The 14,830-nt window shown below is 40.8% G+C and overlaps 1 protein-coding gene across 1 annotated transcript in view; it reads left to right on the top strand.

Annotated features, from left to right (window-relative positions):
• Positions 1–14,830, top strand: part of STAT4 (signal transducer and activator of transcription 4) — a 58,201-nt gene that overhangs the window by 19,278 nt on the left and 24,093 nt on the right. The window contains exons 3-6 of the mRNA XM_065413852.1: positions 8,215–8,313; positions 10,020–10,112; positions 12,828–12,906; positions 14,343–14,428. Of these exons, the coding sequence (XP_065269924.1) occupies positions 8,215–8,313; positions 10,020–10,112; positions 12,828–12,906; positions 14,343–14,428 (357 nt within the window). The remainder of the gene's footprint in view (positions 1–8,214; positions 8,314–10,019; positions 10,113–12,827; positions 12,907–14,342; positions 14,429–14,830) is intronic.

Genomic DNA, 14,830 nt, shown 5'->3' with positions numbered 1-14,830 from the left:
AATACACATCCTGGTTAACTTCAGTAACTGTGTGAAATTACAAAATAACTTGAAGTCAGTCTGACATGCAATTTACCAGAATGTGTTCTCTCTCACCAAATAGCATTGATCAACAAATATTACTGGTAAATTAGGGGAAACACTTTGGTATCACAAATGGAGTGGAAAGGAAAGTTCATCTACTGCAAACTCCAGTGGGCCCCATATCTCTTTCCCTGTGTGGGGATGCTTAGTAGCAAATTCTGTACATTTCATTGCATTAAATTTTCTGGGTTTCCCTCCTCCCACAGCTCTGTGTTTCTCTATGTGAGACGGTGACCTGGCCTGCACTAATTAAACTCTGCTGTTTATCTGCCCACAAATTATTAAAGTTTAGTTCTGTGTGTCCTAAGGAATTTAACCAGATCCTGGAAATTACACAGTTTACAGTAGACAGGCACTGATGAAGAGGGGAAATACAGAATTGTGTATGTAAATTCTAGGACTTCCCCATATCATGAGAATTGCCTAAAAGAAGGAGGTTGCCTTTGAGTTCTCTTCTTTCATGCATCCTGAGGATGGGGGAGGGGAATCTAAAAATATAAGTCTAAAATAAGTACAGTAAATAGTTACTGACACAGGTACTTCCTCTTTGACCTAGATAAAACAGAAACACAATGGCCATCTGAATGTCCTTTTAATAATAATACACCAAACTTGAAAAGTTGCCTTTAGAGAATTCCCAAGCACTTTATAAACAAAGAATCATAACACAGTACAGTAAGTATTATCATACCTACTTAATGGATGGGTAAACAGAGGCAGACCGAACTGGGAAAGAATCCTGCGCCCTTTGAAGAGTTCGCTATCCTTTTAAAGGTGGAATGAAAAAGAATGCAAAGGAAAACAAGGGTGAGTTGTGCTTTGTGTTCTTCTTTATGGGGCATAAAGAAGGTCTGGAGTTTTTTTTTCTAAAAATAAAATTTAAAAACAAACAAACAGAGTTTTTTTCCTGCCTTTAAAAAAAACAAACAAACATTTGGAAATTGAAGATCTGTATAGCCTGGAAGACTGTATGGCGGTGACTGGAGATCTAGTGAAGCGAGGACATTACAAGAGTCAGGAGAGTGAAAAATGAGCAATTGGGAAAGGAAAGGATTTTTGTCAAACTGTTTAAACACCCTTTCTTTTAAACCCCTGTTTAACTTCAATAAATATTTAACAGCTTGGGGAATGAAAACTTTTATAAAAGATTCAGCAACAACGCCTCTCCAACCAACATCTTCTGAGCCATCCAGTAGGCCCTCTAACAAAACCTGGGAAGACCAGAGTTGACATCCCTGATACTTCCACTTTTTAAAAAATAGCAGGGAAAAATCCACCAAACCTAAAAACATTTTTGTAAAGAATCAAAAAGGACACAAGCCCAATTGAAAAATAAAAAGAGTCCTTTGCAGGTGAGTGACTTTCTCAAGATCACACAGCAGGTCAGTGTATGTCAAAGTAGAACCCAACAGTCCTAACTTCCAGTCCCCTACTTTAGTCACTATCCACACAGTCATTCAGATTCTCAGCTGGTGCATACCAGAGTCACTTCCATTGAAGTATATCCACTATTAGTGATCTGCAGAGCATGTACTTGTGGTCTGTGTAAAGCTGGGGGTACCTTATAAAAATCTGATCAGATCTTAGTACAGTTTGAAGTGCTGGCTGTTCCTCTTTGTTTTCAGCTGCTATATCACCTGAAGCAAAGCTAAGAATTAAATACTTATATTAATTTACCATATAAGCAATTACTGTAGTTGCTATAGGACTGTTATGAGATCATGATTTGTAGATGAACTGTGTGAAAGAGAAGTGGCCCACATGATCACAGATGAGAGAGGAGGTGTCCACAAGAGGGTCTGTCAATTAAGTTGTGGTCCACACTATAAAAAAAAAAAAGTTGAGAACTCTCTGGTCTAGATGACTTGTTTCACATTAAGCAATAAAACAGAGTTGCCAACTTTAGCATAAAAATCACAAACGATACTGACTCCCGTTTTGAAGCACTTTGAGATTTGCTGATGAAAAGCACTACATAAGAGCTAGATACTGTAGTATTGTTATAGCAAGTCTCGATGTTTTTTAAAGTTTTCCATGATCTTACAACTGCTGGCATCAAACTCATGAATTTTCCCATATTCAAAATGGACTCCATCTCATTACTTTCAATGGAGATGAAGCAAGCTGTTCTCAGTTAAGATGGCCAAAGTTTCCCTGCAGTCTTTGTATCCTGAAGTGAGGCTGCCTACTCTCACCATTTTCAATCCAACTGAAGCTTGCCTGGGACAGTGGCTGAGTGAGCTCTATGATTAGGGGTCTGGGCAGGAAACTATAAGAAGGTAAGAGACTGTAGGAAGCAAGAGAGGAACTGAAGAGGTACAAGAGACTAAGGGGGTGCAGGAGAATTCTGGATTTACCTGGGCAAAACTACACATTTGCACATAGAAAGGAGTTTCTAGGCACCAAATAATAATTGCAGCCTAAAACTAATTAAATATGCATTCCCCCCATTTAGCCTGCACAAATGCCTTTCTGCATCCGCACATGCAAGATTTTGTATTTATTAATATTGGACATACTTCTACAAGCTGCTTGAAAACTTGGCCAAAAATATCTATCCCAAAAGGTTATTGTGAATTAACTGTTTTAGCAGTAATCGGTTTCTCTTTTTCTTCATGATCTATTAAGATATTTGTATCTCATCAGTTGTCTTATATGGAGTGCAGAATCTATATGCTCTGTGGGAAATGTATGGGGTTTTTTTCTTAGTAAATGTCATCAGCATTCAGAGAATATTTTCACCTGTTCAGAATGAAAGCATTTTCCACTAACTGTTTGCTTCATTTAACAGTGTCCTGGTAGATACTGAGAAAAAAAAAACCTGTCCAAATATTAATTAGTTATATATTGTAGATCACTATGTACATGTTTTTATATTAGGAAAGCAAATATTTTTATATTTAGGAAATGAAAGGAGCAGGAAAATATTTTTGATAGAGGAAATTTTAGTAAATTGAAAAGACAAAAACAAGACTTTCAGATGAAAAGTTCACCCCAGCTCTCTTCTCTGTTGGCCTTCCTTTAGACTATTTTAGGTATTAACAAGCCCATCAACGCTTACAAGAAAAACCCAGAGGCTTGAAATCAAGTTATGGGAAATAACTAAAGGAAGCAAAGATTTCCCACTGTCTCGGTTTAAAACTTATTCACAGTAGAAAACTGCTATAAGAGTAAAGTGTTTATCAAGATACTTGATGGTTTTTTATATACATAAACAAATACAATACTGCCTAATCGTGGAATCTGTACTCTCCTTTGCTGGCTGGCAGGATGGCATGGTACATTATATCACAATCTAGGATTGGATTGGATTCCCTGACTTCAGGCTCTTTTCTGAATTTTTTCCATCTTCTTCTGCCCCCACCATCTTTTTTTGACCCTCCAGTTTTGTGAGATCATTTTCTGCTTCTCACTGAATGGCCAAATTCATGCTTAGCCAAATTTTGTCTTCAACTACATTGGTTAACTAAGGGCAAAATTGAACCAGGATGGGATTTTTTGCGGAGAATTTAAACTGATATTGAAGAAAACGGGGTGATGATCTGCATACTTTTTTCAACAGCAAATACAATAATAATTGAGAGTTGTATAAAACGAGTTGGGACATTAAGTGTTAAGTCTTTCAATATGTTATTCTGTCTAGCAGAGACAAGGTGGGTGATGTAATATTGCTTATAAACGAGCTTCAATCTTGTTATTTTTAAGACACTATCTGCGTTCTGTTAGGATGAAATTCACCCACTGGTGTTGATACCAAAGCAGCTCCCAGTGCAGCGGGAACATCTATGTAGCAGGTCCAAGCAATCACAGCCCCTGCCTCACACAGGCTGCAGAGGTGACCTGCACTCCTGTGGTGAGCGAGGGGTGAGAGACCACCAGTCAGTGTGTAGTTTATTACACACAAAACTTATTTACTTGAGCTTTGTGGGGCTGAGAGGGAAGGGAGTTAATTCCCCCTTAATCACTTTGGTCTCTTAAACAGCTCAGTCATTAATTTTTTTCATTGTGAAAAAAAAAAGAGACAAGAAAAAAGTTTTGTGTACAACTGGTATCTGTAGAAATGCTGGGAAAGTCCCTGTTACCTGGTGATCGTATGGCGGGGGATTTTAAATCATCCCACTGACAAGAGTTTCTTTTGAAACGCCTTTTCTATGTAAATACATTTCCTGACTCCAACACAGAATTTCATTTTTTTGTTGACTTTGTTTAACAGCTTTTGTTTGAATCCTGTCTCTTTCACTTGACAATGACAAAAAACTACAGAGTCTGAGGGATTTAATTTTTGCCCTCTTTTGGTGCTTTGGGATGGCCACTCCTCAGACATCTGTGACCCTCTGACCTCAGCTTATCCCCATGCCCCCAGTCTAAGGCTTAAAATGGGCTCAAAGGCTCAGCCTAAACTGAAAGAGAGGTCTCTGAGATGGGTCTGTCACTGCATGTTATGATCCCCTTCTGCAATCCATGTGGGCAGACCCTTATGTCCTGGGGCTCTTTATAGGGACATGGGTCTGCCCATGACAATCTGACTGCAAGATCAGGGCTGTGGTGTATTAAACACGCTTCTTAAACCCTAAGATTTTGTTACAGGCTGGTGGGATTCTGTTGCTGGGCAGTGCCTAAGCCAGACTACCCACTCCTCAGGCTGTCCACCTGCAGATTGCCTGTGGAGACACCATGACACAGCAAAGACTCCTTCCAGCTAGCCATCTCCAGGACAGAACACTCAAATGTAGGAGATAGGACCGTAAAGAATATCAGCAAACAAAAACTATAAGAATTAGAAAGAACTAGCTAAACATCAGGGCTCATTCCTCAGCTGGTATAAATTAGCCATTGATTTCAATGGAAGTTATGCTATTTTACATCAGTTGAGGATTTGGCCACCCCTTAATCTTGTCCCTTTCCTCATGAAGCACCGCTCTAGTCAAACAGGATGAGGCTTCAATCTTCTGCAGGAATATCCTCAAATCCCAGTCCTGATCACATGTGATGTCCCATGTTCCCCTCACCTCCTTTCATGTATGTTGAAGGTGGGAGCAAAGTTTCATTCGGAATTTGCTGAGGGCTGGATTGACAAGATGCCCGTACAGGGGAGTAAGAAGCCTCCTTTTACCACTGCATGGGCTACACCCTTGTGCCCACATGACCAGTGATAAGCAAGCACTGTGCACCTGTTCACTCTCCTTCATTCCTATAGAGCCAATGGGTGGGAAGTGGGCAGAGAGAATTGAGGAATGTGCAGAAGTTTGGCTCTGCTCCTATAACACACTGGCCAGGTGCAAGAAAGAGTTTGTATAGATCAGTAAATAACCAACAACTACCTTTCCCCACCCACCTTCCCCTTATCTTCACCCCACAGCAAGGAGGAGGCCGGGAGGGAATTGTGCTTGAGAGGGGTGTCTGAGGTGCAGTGATTCCTAGAATAGTGCTGGTTATCCGCCACCACCTTGCTCAGGGTTGTGCCTAAAATCACAATCTAGCCCTTGCCCTTTATTCCCCAAAGCAAGTGACTGCTATAGTAGAACACCCTTTCTTTTTAGGTTATGTACATAGTGAATTTGAGTCCACGGTGATGTTAAAGTCTTCACTGCTGAATGTAAGCACAACTCCTTGAACTTGTCACAATCTTTTCAGCGCACTTCAAAGGGACATTAGGAGATACAGCACATGTGGCAGCTGTGGGAAGTTTATTTTACCCCATATAGCAGGTACATTACTTAGCATTCAGCTGGTTAACTCTGAAGCCTTGTTTCAACACTAAGGGCTGGTCTACCCTACCGCTTAGTCGATGTAACTTATGGCACTCACGGGTGTGAAAAAGACACCCCCCTGAGCGACATAAGTTACATCGACCTAAGTCCTGTCCACACTGGCGCTATGTCAGTGGGAGATGCTCTCCCGCCGACACAGCTTCTGCCTCTCACAGAGGTAGAGTTATTAAGCTGATGGGAGAGCGCTCTCCAGTCGGCAAAGCGCATCTTCACCAGATGTGCTACAGCGGTGCAGCTGTGCTGATGTAGCACTTGAGTGTAGACTTGCCCGGTGTGATGAAAGCCAAAGCTTCTCTGGGAAGGATAGGTAATCCTTCACTCCCCATTCAATTGACTGCAAAAGTCCTGTGCCTTTTACATCAGTGCCATTTCTGTCTGGCAGCACAACACTACGGGCAGCACAATGTTTAATAACAAGCAGCCAGTCCCAGTGATTTAAATGATTTGTATTTCTCTTGAAGGTCCATCTTTCTCTCAGACTCTGCTGCCTTGCAACTGCAGCCAGCGTATGCAATGAAAAACACCCTCCAGCTATCCATGCCTCAACCAAACACACCAAGGGATTTTTTCTACATTTTTTGTTTTTTGCATTTAGTGCTACTGCTAAGAATTCAACTGTGCAATCACACTGATGTGAAAACATATGATGAGTCTATGCACTTTTCCATTACACATTGACAGACAATGGAACATCTGGTTTAAGAAATAAAGAGATGTTTTAAGAATTGTGAAGCTGATTGTGCCAGGCAAAGAAAAAGCAAGAATAAGAAAAATACTTAATAGAAACAAAGCCAGATGAGAGTGAAAACTAAATTAGAAAGATGGAGAAGGGGAAACACTGCAAGAGAGACTAAGTATTTGATTCTGGAATAGTGTGAGAAATTGTACTGTACGAATGATAATAAAAATATGAAAAAACACTAAGGTAAACAGATATTACAGAAAAAGAGACAAAAGCACAAAAGAATATTACCGTGAAAGGCACTGCTTCAGGGAAGGGGTACAGGCTTTCTAGTTTGCCAAAGACAGCACAAACTTTATTAATATTTGGTCCCCTTTGGCCTGATTCTCATCTCACAATAGTTCTAAACTAGTATAACTCCATTAAAGATAGTGATTCTGCCCCTGGTTTACATTAGTGTAAATGAGAGGAAAATTGGGCTCCTTGTCTTGGGATGAGAGCTGCTTCTTCCATGTGTTATTGGAATGAAAATTGTTCAAAGAGGTTGGCTAAAATGAGAACAGATTTAAGTCTATTGGTATATACTGGGGAAGACTTTTCTGCGTACATAGTTACTATGCTGATATGTGGTATATAGTTTTCTTGCTCAAATGCATGCTACATGCTGGATTGAAAATGGAAAACCTGATTTAAAAAAATGCATCAAAAATATGCTGACAAGAAAACCATCTCAAACCAGTTACGTTTTCATTTGAAGGTCAAATTGTTCCATTGCCACATATAACTCATGGCTATAATTTAATAATCTTTATAGTAATATATTTACAATAATGGCACGAATTGATTCTGCATTGCTGCATAAATCTACATGCAGTAATACATTTTATCAGATTATTGTAATCAATTTAATCATGATTTGTTTTTAAAGAGGCTTTAAATCCACATTGTTTTTAAATCCACTACTACTGTAGAAGCCTCCATATTATCTAGACATACAAATAAGTTACTTAAGATGCCTTTTGATTTATACTGTAATCTTTGTCCTCCCACCCCATTTGCTCCTACCTCCTCATTAAACTTACTTGTGTGACTGGTCTGTTGTAAAACTGTAAGCTCTTGGGAGCAGGGACTGTGTCATGCTCTGTGTGTTTGTATAGCACTTAGCACAGCGGGACTCTGATAGGGGCCTTTAGGTGCTGCTGGGATGTGAATAAATAATAATAAATACCATATGAATGTATGCAGTACTTGTCTTTAAAGAAGTCATGCAGTTGCATCAAGTCGGCTTAGTCGACACTACAGATATTCTCAAAAAAACTCCAACCATCGTTAACACCTTGTCAGCTGAATCAGCATTAGCATCATTGGGAGCACCAACGCGCATGGCTCACTGTGTACCAGCATTGTGTCATCTAATCCAGCTCAGAACAAGTCTAAATGACACGGTGCTGAAAATGGTGTCACTAGCAGGCAGGCTATCTACATAAGGGCTCCCGTTGTGGTTAACACTGGTTTATAGCTGAATCAGTGTTAGCAATGGTGGGAAATATTAGCAAAATCTCCTAAACCTTTACAAGGCCAGTCAGTAGACAATGAAATCAAGATTTTTATTATTTACATAGGGAAGACCCTAGATTTCTTTTAATTTTAACATTTACAATTGATTTATGTTTGCAGGGAAAATATCATGGTAATCCTATGCACATAGCAGTTATTATTTCAAACTGCTTAAGAGAAGAGAGAAGGATATTGGCTGCAGCCAGCATGCCAGTACAGGTAACGTATTACATTTTATTAATCTGCTTTGGCCATGTTGATCACTTGTACTGAGGACCAAATTCTGTCCTCTTATGATGAAACCAACAGGAACAGTGAGGGCAAGATCTGGCCGTCTGTCTCCAAATCATGTAAACAGCATGTGCACATTTGTGTTTGCAGAATCAGGACCTTACACATTAATTTAAGTAACTTCAGTATGTTACTATTAATCTTAAGAAACTATAGGAATGCCTTGTGAGAGACGGCGTTACTTCTGAACACAGGCGCCGACTTTCCAAAGTGCCGGGGGGTGCTTGACCCCCCCCGGCTCTGCCCCCTCTCCACCCCTTTCCCCGAGGCCCCACCACTGCCCTACCTTTTCCCACCCCACCTCTTCCCGCCCACGCTCCACCCCTGAATGCACAGCATCCTCACTCCTCCCCCCTCCATCCCAGCCTCCTGCACACCGCAAAACAGCTGTTCGCGGCGGGCAGGAGGTGCTGATCCGTGGGGCCTGCCAGTGGGCGGGAGGCGCTTGGGTGGGGGGGGGTAGCGGGGAGCTAATGGGGGGCTGCCAGTGGGTGCTCAGCACCCACCATTTTTTCCCCCATGGGTGCCCCAGCCCCAGAGCACCCATGGAGTCGGCGCCTATGTTTCTGAAGCATGGAGCAGTTTTTAAACTCGTGTTGTATAAGACAAGTTTCATTGTTAAGTTTTAGCTTGTATTTATTATGTAATACTTGTTATGCTAATGATTATAGACTTTAAGGACAGAAGGGACCATTGTGATCATCTAGTCTGGCCTCCTGCACATTGCAGGCCACAGAACTTTACTCACACCTGAAATAGACCCCTAACCTCTGGCTGAGTTATTGAAGTCCTCAGATCATGGTTTAAAGACTTCAAGCTACAGAGAATTTACCATTTATACTAGTTTAAACCTGCAAGTGACCCGTGCCCAGTGCTGCAGAGGAAGGTGAAAACCCCCCAGATCTCGGCCAATCTGACCCAGGGGAAATTCCTTTCCAACCCCAAATATGGCGATCAGTTAGACCCTGAGCGTGTGGGCAAGTCCCACCAGGCAAACATCTGGGAAAGAATTCTCTGTAGTAACTCGGAGCCTTCCCCATCTAATGTCCTGTCTCCAGCCGTTTGGGATTTTTGCTACTGGCAGTTGCTGATGGGCCACATGCCATCATAGGCAGTTCCATTATACCATCCCCTCCATAAACTTACTAAAAGAAGTTAATATATTTTTTAAAACCACACAAGAAAATCCCAAACTGTACAATATACATTGTGAAAACTGTTATATTGATGGAAAAATTCTGACAGATTAATTTAAGTTCTGTTAATAAGTTAATTAACTTGTGCATAGAATGTATGTGCTTACTGGGGTGTTAAAATATTTTTTCAGCAATATAACAATCTTCCTACAATATATTTTCATTTTGGATTTTCTTGTTTGTTAAACATATATTAAATTTTAAAATGTTTGCAACACTACCTGTATCCATTCGGATCTCAAGATCCAGTGGGGGGTGTTTATCAGTCTGTGGAACTACAGTGATTTATACCAGCTGAAGATCTAGCCCTAACTTCCATCTTCTGTGCTAGATGTTGTAGTGGAGTTATTTGTATGGAATGTTCTATATAAGGCGAAATATCATTGCTGTTTAAGATATCATAGATGGTCTACACACTACATATTTAATTTGTTCTAGGGACCACTGGAAAAACAACTGCAGAATTCCGTAGTTTCAGAAAGACAAAGAAATGTGGAGCACAAAGTGTCAGCCATTAAGAACAGTGCCCAGGTATGTTGTGTCTGTTACAGTCTGAGACATTGTGTCAGGTTCTAGGACTCCGCACAGAGATACAGATTTATTACATTAGATTCAGTCACACAGCCTGTTCAACTGGAGCCTAGTACTTCATCCCAGAAGTCTCTCTCTATAGTAGAGGCAACTAAGGACAGAGAAAGAGAGGTCCTGCAGGGATAATACTAGAAACAACTTACCTCAAGAAGTTTGGCTTGAGGTTTCGTTTTGTTGTTCTTTATATAACAACAAAGGAAAAAAACAGAAAAGGGGAGAGTTTGGGTATCAAACCCAGGGAATGGGGCACTGGATCAGCACTTATATATTTAGGGTCCAGATAGCGTCACAGAGGAGAAGCAGCTGGAGGCGGAGGCCCAGCAGCCTGCCCATAATGTTGGTGAGCATTGATCCTCTTCTGCAAACTGCTGCATAGAATCTGTTGCTGGGGCTTTTTGTAGGGAGGGTGAATTTCATTGAAAAGGAAAGGGTAAATAAGAATAATGGTTAGGAGCTACATTTTTTTTTAAATAATGTATGCTTGAGTTGTACATGAAAAACAGCCAACTGTGCATGCAACTGCACACCTTGCATTTGCATTTCCAAAGTTTAGTCCCCAAAATAGAAAAAAAAACCAATAACAGATGTGACTGTCTGTGCACACATCTAGATTTGGAGACTGGATTTTGATAGTCCTCTAAACATTTACCGGGGTTGCCAGGTGTCCAGTTTTCAACCAGAAAGTCTAGACACCAAAAGTCTGATTACTGTAGGCAGGCAGGAATGGGAGGGTTGTGGGGGAAGATGCCTGCTCAGCCGGGGCCGCCTCCTACTTGCATCTCATGGGCAGGCAGGCAGCAGGCTCTGCATTTGGCTGCAGCTTCCATCCCAGCCCCGGAGCAGAGGGAGTCCAGCTGCAGGGGGAACCTTAGGGGCAGAGCCTGTTCATGAATCATCTTTTATGATAGGATTACTTGGAGAAGTCTTTCCAAACTAGGAAGAAAATATCGGGACACATTGGGGGGCGGGGAGCAAAAAAAAAAAAAAAACCACACAGTGCTGCCGGCGGATAGCGGGACAGACACCGAAATATCGGGACGTCTGGTCACCCTATTCCAAACCCAAAAGCATGAAAGTGAAACTCTGAAAAAGGCCAAAGCAGTACAGTGGAGTCGCATCATACGCACATTAAACTTATGCGAATTCAACTATGCACGCAATGAGCCGATTTTTACTGGCACGCTGCTGCTAGCTGGGGTCCTGGCCGCCGGCCTTACTCAGCCCACTGCCTGCCTGGGTGAACGGAACCCCGGGCTGGCAGGAGCCGGCGGACGGAACCCCAAACCGGCGGTGGGCTGAGCCAGTCTGGGGTTCTGTCCGCCGGCCCTGCTCAGCCTGCTGCTAGTCTGGGGTTTTGACTATACGCGATTTTCGCCTTATGCCCTGGCTTTAGAACCTAACCCCAGTGTAAGATGTGACAGTCCTGTAATTCAGTTTCACTGCTTTGCACAAAGTTCATGAAGGTGTCTTTATCTAAAAATGAAGTTTGTGGCTACAGACCTGCAGAACCTATGTCATTCTATCTGTCCAGAACTTTTTCTGGAAATCTCCGCTCCTAAGTATTCTTGTAGGCTCTGATCCAGCTCCCAGGGCACTCAATGCAAAGTCTTCAATTGACTTAAATGGTGTGGGATCAGGCCTTTAGAGGAGTATGGCCCTGTTCTGAGATATTCACGTGTCACAGGAGAGGGTCTTTTGCACAAAGTATGACTCTGCTTGTTTCACCAGAGAACAATGGAGAATAACTTTAAATCTCCAAATAGGCCAAAGAATTATAAAAACAAATGAAAAATTAGAGCTCTCAGTTAAAAAAGGGAAATTATCCTGCTGTGGCAATACTCTGCAAGCAGGTGTTTTTGTGTGCACATCAAGATGGTAGAAGTGTTTTGTTTAGTTTTTTGTTTTTAATTTGTTCTTGGGCTTATACTTTTAAAGATAAATTCTTTTCTTGGATATCCACATTAAAAATCCCCATGCCATACTTTGAGTAGCTGTGTGTTCAAATCCACAAGCATAATTTAATATTCTTCAAAGAATGACAATTTACAGTACCAAACTACTATATTTTAAAAAGTGGGTGGGGGAGGGGCATCCGTGGTATGTTTAAGTGCCAAATGGCAATTACTCTAATAGTTTACATAAATGTATTTTAGTTAGGTTTATATTATTGATAAGCAGTCTCAACTAATTTTAGTCATTTCTACTTTCAAACAAATAAGGATTTGAATTATTATTTGGGGAGACTGGTTTAGATAAAAATAAATGATGTTGCCAGATACATACAGTGTCTCATTCTGCAGGCAAAACCTGAATCAATGTAGTTTTGCCACAGCAGAGTTCATGATTGGGCTGATTGTATCAATAAAAATAGTGTGTGAAAGAGGATAATATGTGACTTTACTGGGATGCAATGAACGGAACCCTTCTCTCCTTATATAATATTATGGTCTGCAGCTGCACACAAAATTATCATTTTTTTGGTGAGATTAGTGAGTAGGAGATAAACAGTCCTGTCAAGTCTTTGACAGGGAAGGGAAATATTGAAAGAAGTCAACTACAATCTAGATAAAAATAAAATAATGTAAATTAGAAACTGTCAGATATGGTGAACCCTCAAGTGCTATACTGAATCTTTTTTTTTTAATTTATAAAAAGATGACAGAACAAGATGTCAAATACTTAGAAGATTTGCAAGAGGAGTTTGACTTCAGGTATAAAACAATACAGAGCCTAGGTAAGCTTTTTCATAATTATTTTAAGATTCTGTGAGAAAATGTTGATTATAGGGCTAGATTCCAGTCTCAGATGTGTTTTGTGTATTATCTTCCAAGCATACATAAGCACAGAAGCTGATATTTTGAGATATATGCATGATGTGTATGCACAAGTGTTATCTGTGCCATAATGCACACTTCTGGGGTTAAAAAAGTAATAATATCCTCAGTGTCCAGATGCAGTTATTTTCTGTAAATGAGCTATGAAGCAGTGTGGTCAAGTCTTGGAAATTATGGTCTTCATAGTTTAGAGGACATTTTTTTCATGTTTAACATGGCCCTTCCTCTTACAGCGTAGAATGTATAGGACCCCATGCTTTCCCCCATAGTGGAGTTTTCTAAAACCAATTTATTAGTCACTAACTTGGCCTTCCAGTCTTTTTGACCAGAGCTGTGTTAATCATCTGGTAAGCATTCCAAATGCAAGCTTGAGCAGCCTGCAGTGGTTCTGGGATCTGCAGCCTGTCACACTGCAACAACTTCTTCATGACCCTCCTTCAGAACTGAAACTGGCACACAGCTATGACTGCACTGAGACCTTAATGGCACCTCCCTTTTAACATGTAGAGAAATCTGGGCCTCTAGGTGCCCCAAGTTCTTCAGCATGCCAAACATATGAGACTGAGATTTAACATTTCAGAGCACAAATTTCAATGGAAGGCACATGCCAGGGCCCAGCATAAACATAGATGGCATTACGTTCTTCTTTGAAAGTAGTTGGAGATGTAGAGAAAGTGAGGGGTATAGAGCTGCAGAGGAAGAGGGAGTGGGTCACGCTAGGAAGACGTGAAGCCAGTAGACAACCAGTAGCAGGAAAGATCACGTCAAGGCAAAAACACCTAGTAACCTGTACTCACAACTTCCAAAATTCTCATGGTTAGGCGCACCATAAAATTCCCCATCCAAAATGCCAAACCTTCTTGCACCTGTCCCCCACCTGCAAATATTTCCTCAACCGGACACATGGTTCACGCTAAGATTCCAAAGAACTTTACTAGAATTACTGACAGCATCATGCACAATATTATTTTATTTTATAATGGCTCATCACAATTCAATATTTGAATCCCAGCCAAACCAGAATTATATAATGAAATAAGAGTATACACAGACATAAGAATCTAATAATGTTACTCATTTCTTCCCTATACTCCTCCTGTTCCACACAAGAAAAAAAAATCAAAATACCCAGCTCCTATAATAATTCTTAAATTCATATTAGAGTCATAATTTCAACTGAAATTATATAATAAACTTTAATTACAAACATTAGTAGATTTCTTTACTAGCTACCAGGATATAATCAGTTTAGGGCTTCCCACCCTCTATCCCGATTGTAAACACATACGCTTATACTGAGGTTACCAGATGATTTTTTTCTCTCTTCCCCTTGTAGAACAGGGTGACAAAAACAGCGTCCTGATGAAACAGGAAATGGTGATGTTGCAGGAAATGCTGAATACCTTAGACTACAAAAGAAAGGTTGGTAACATGTTTTGTCATTTGTGGTTCATTTGCTTTTTCCCCCTGCTCCCACACTGAATAATCACATGTAAGGAGGCATTTGCACAAACTCTCCCATCAAAAAGAGCAGGTAAATATCATTTTGTGTTACAAATACCAGGGGGATGATGGGTTGGGGAGTTTACTAGCAATTAAATAACTGGCAATTCTAAAGAGTACAACTAAGGGCATGAGCCTATTAGCTGGCAGGTGAGGATTAACCATCACCTCACAGGAACTGTTCTGGATTCATCCCCTTTGTTTGCAAGTTACTGCATTTAAAGGCAGGGAAAAAACCCACTCCAGATCAATGTAATCCCATAACCACAAAACCAGACATCACACCATTGAGTGCAGTTGAATGCCAACTGATGGTGGGGA

Source organism: Emys orbicularis, chromosome 11 (genome assembly GCF_028017835.1).
Source record: "Emys orbicularis isolate rEmyOrb1 chromosome 11, rEmyOrb1.hap1, whole genome shotgun sequence".
NCBI lineage: Eukaryota > Metazoa > Chordata > Testudines > Emydidae > Emys > Emys orbicularis.
Note: the sequence above shows the minus strand (reverse complement) of the source record. Positions and strands in the feature narration are given on the sequence as shown.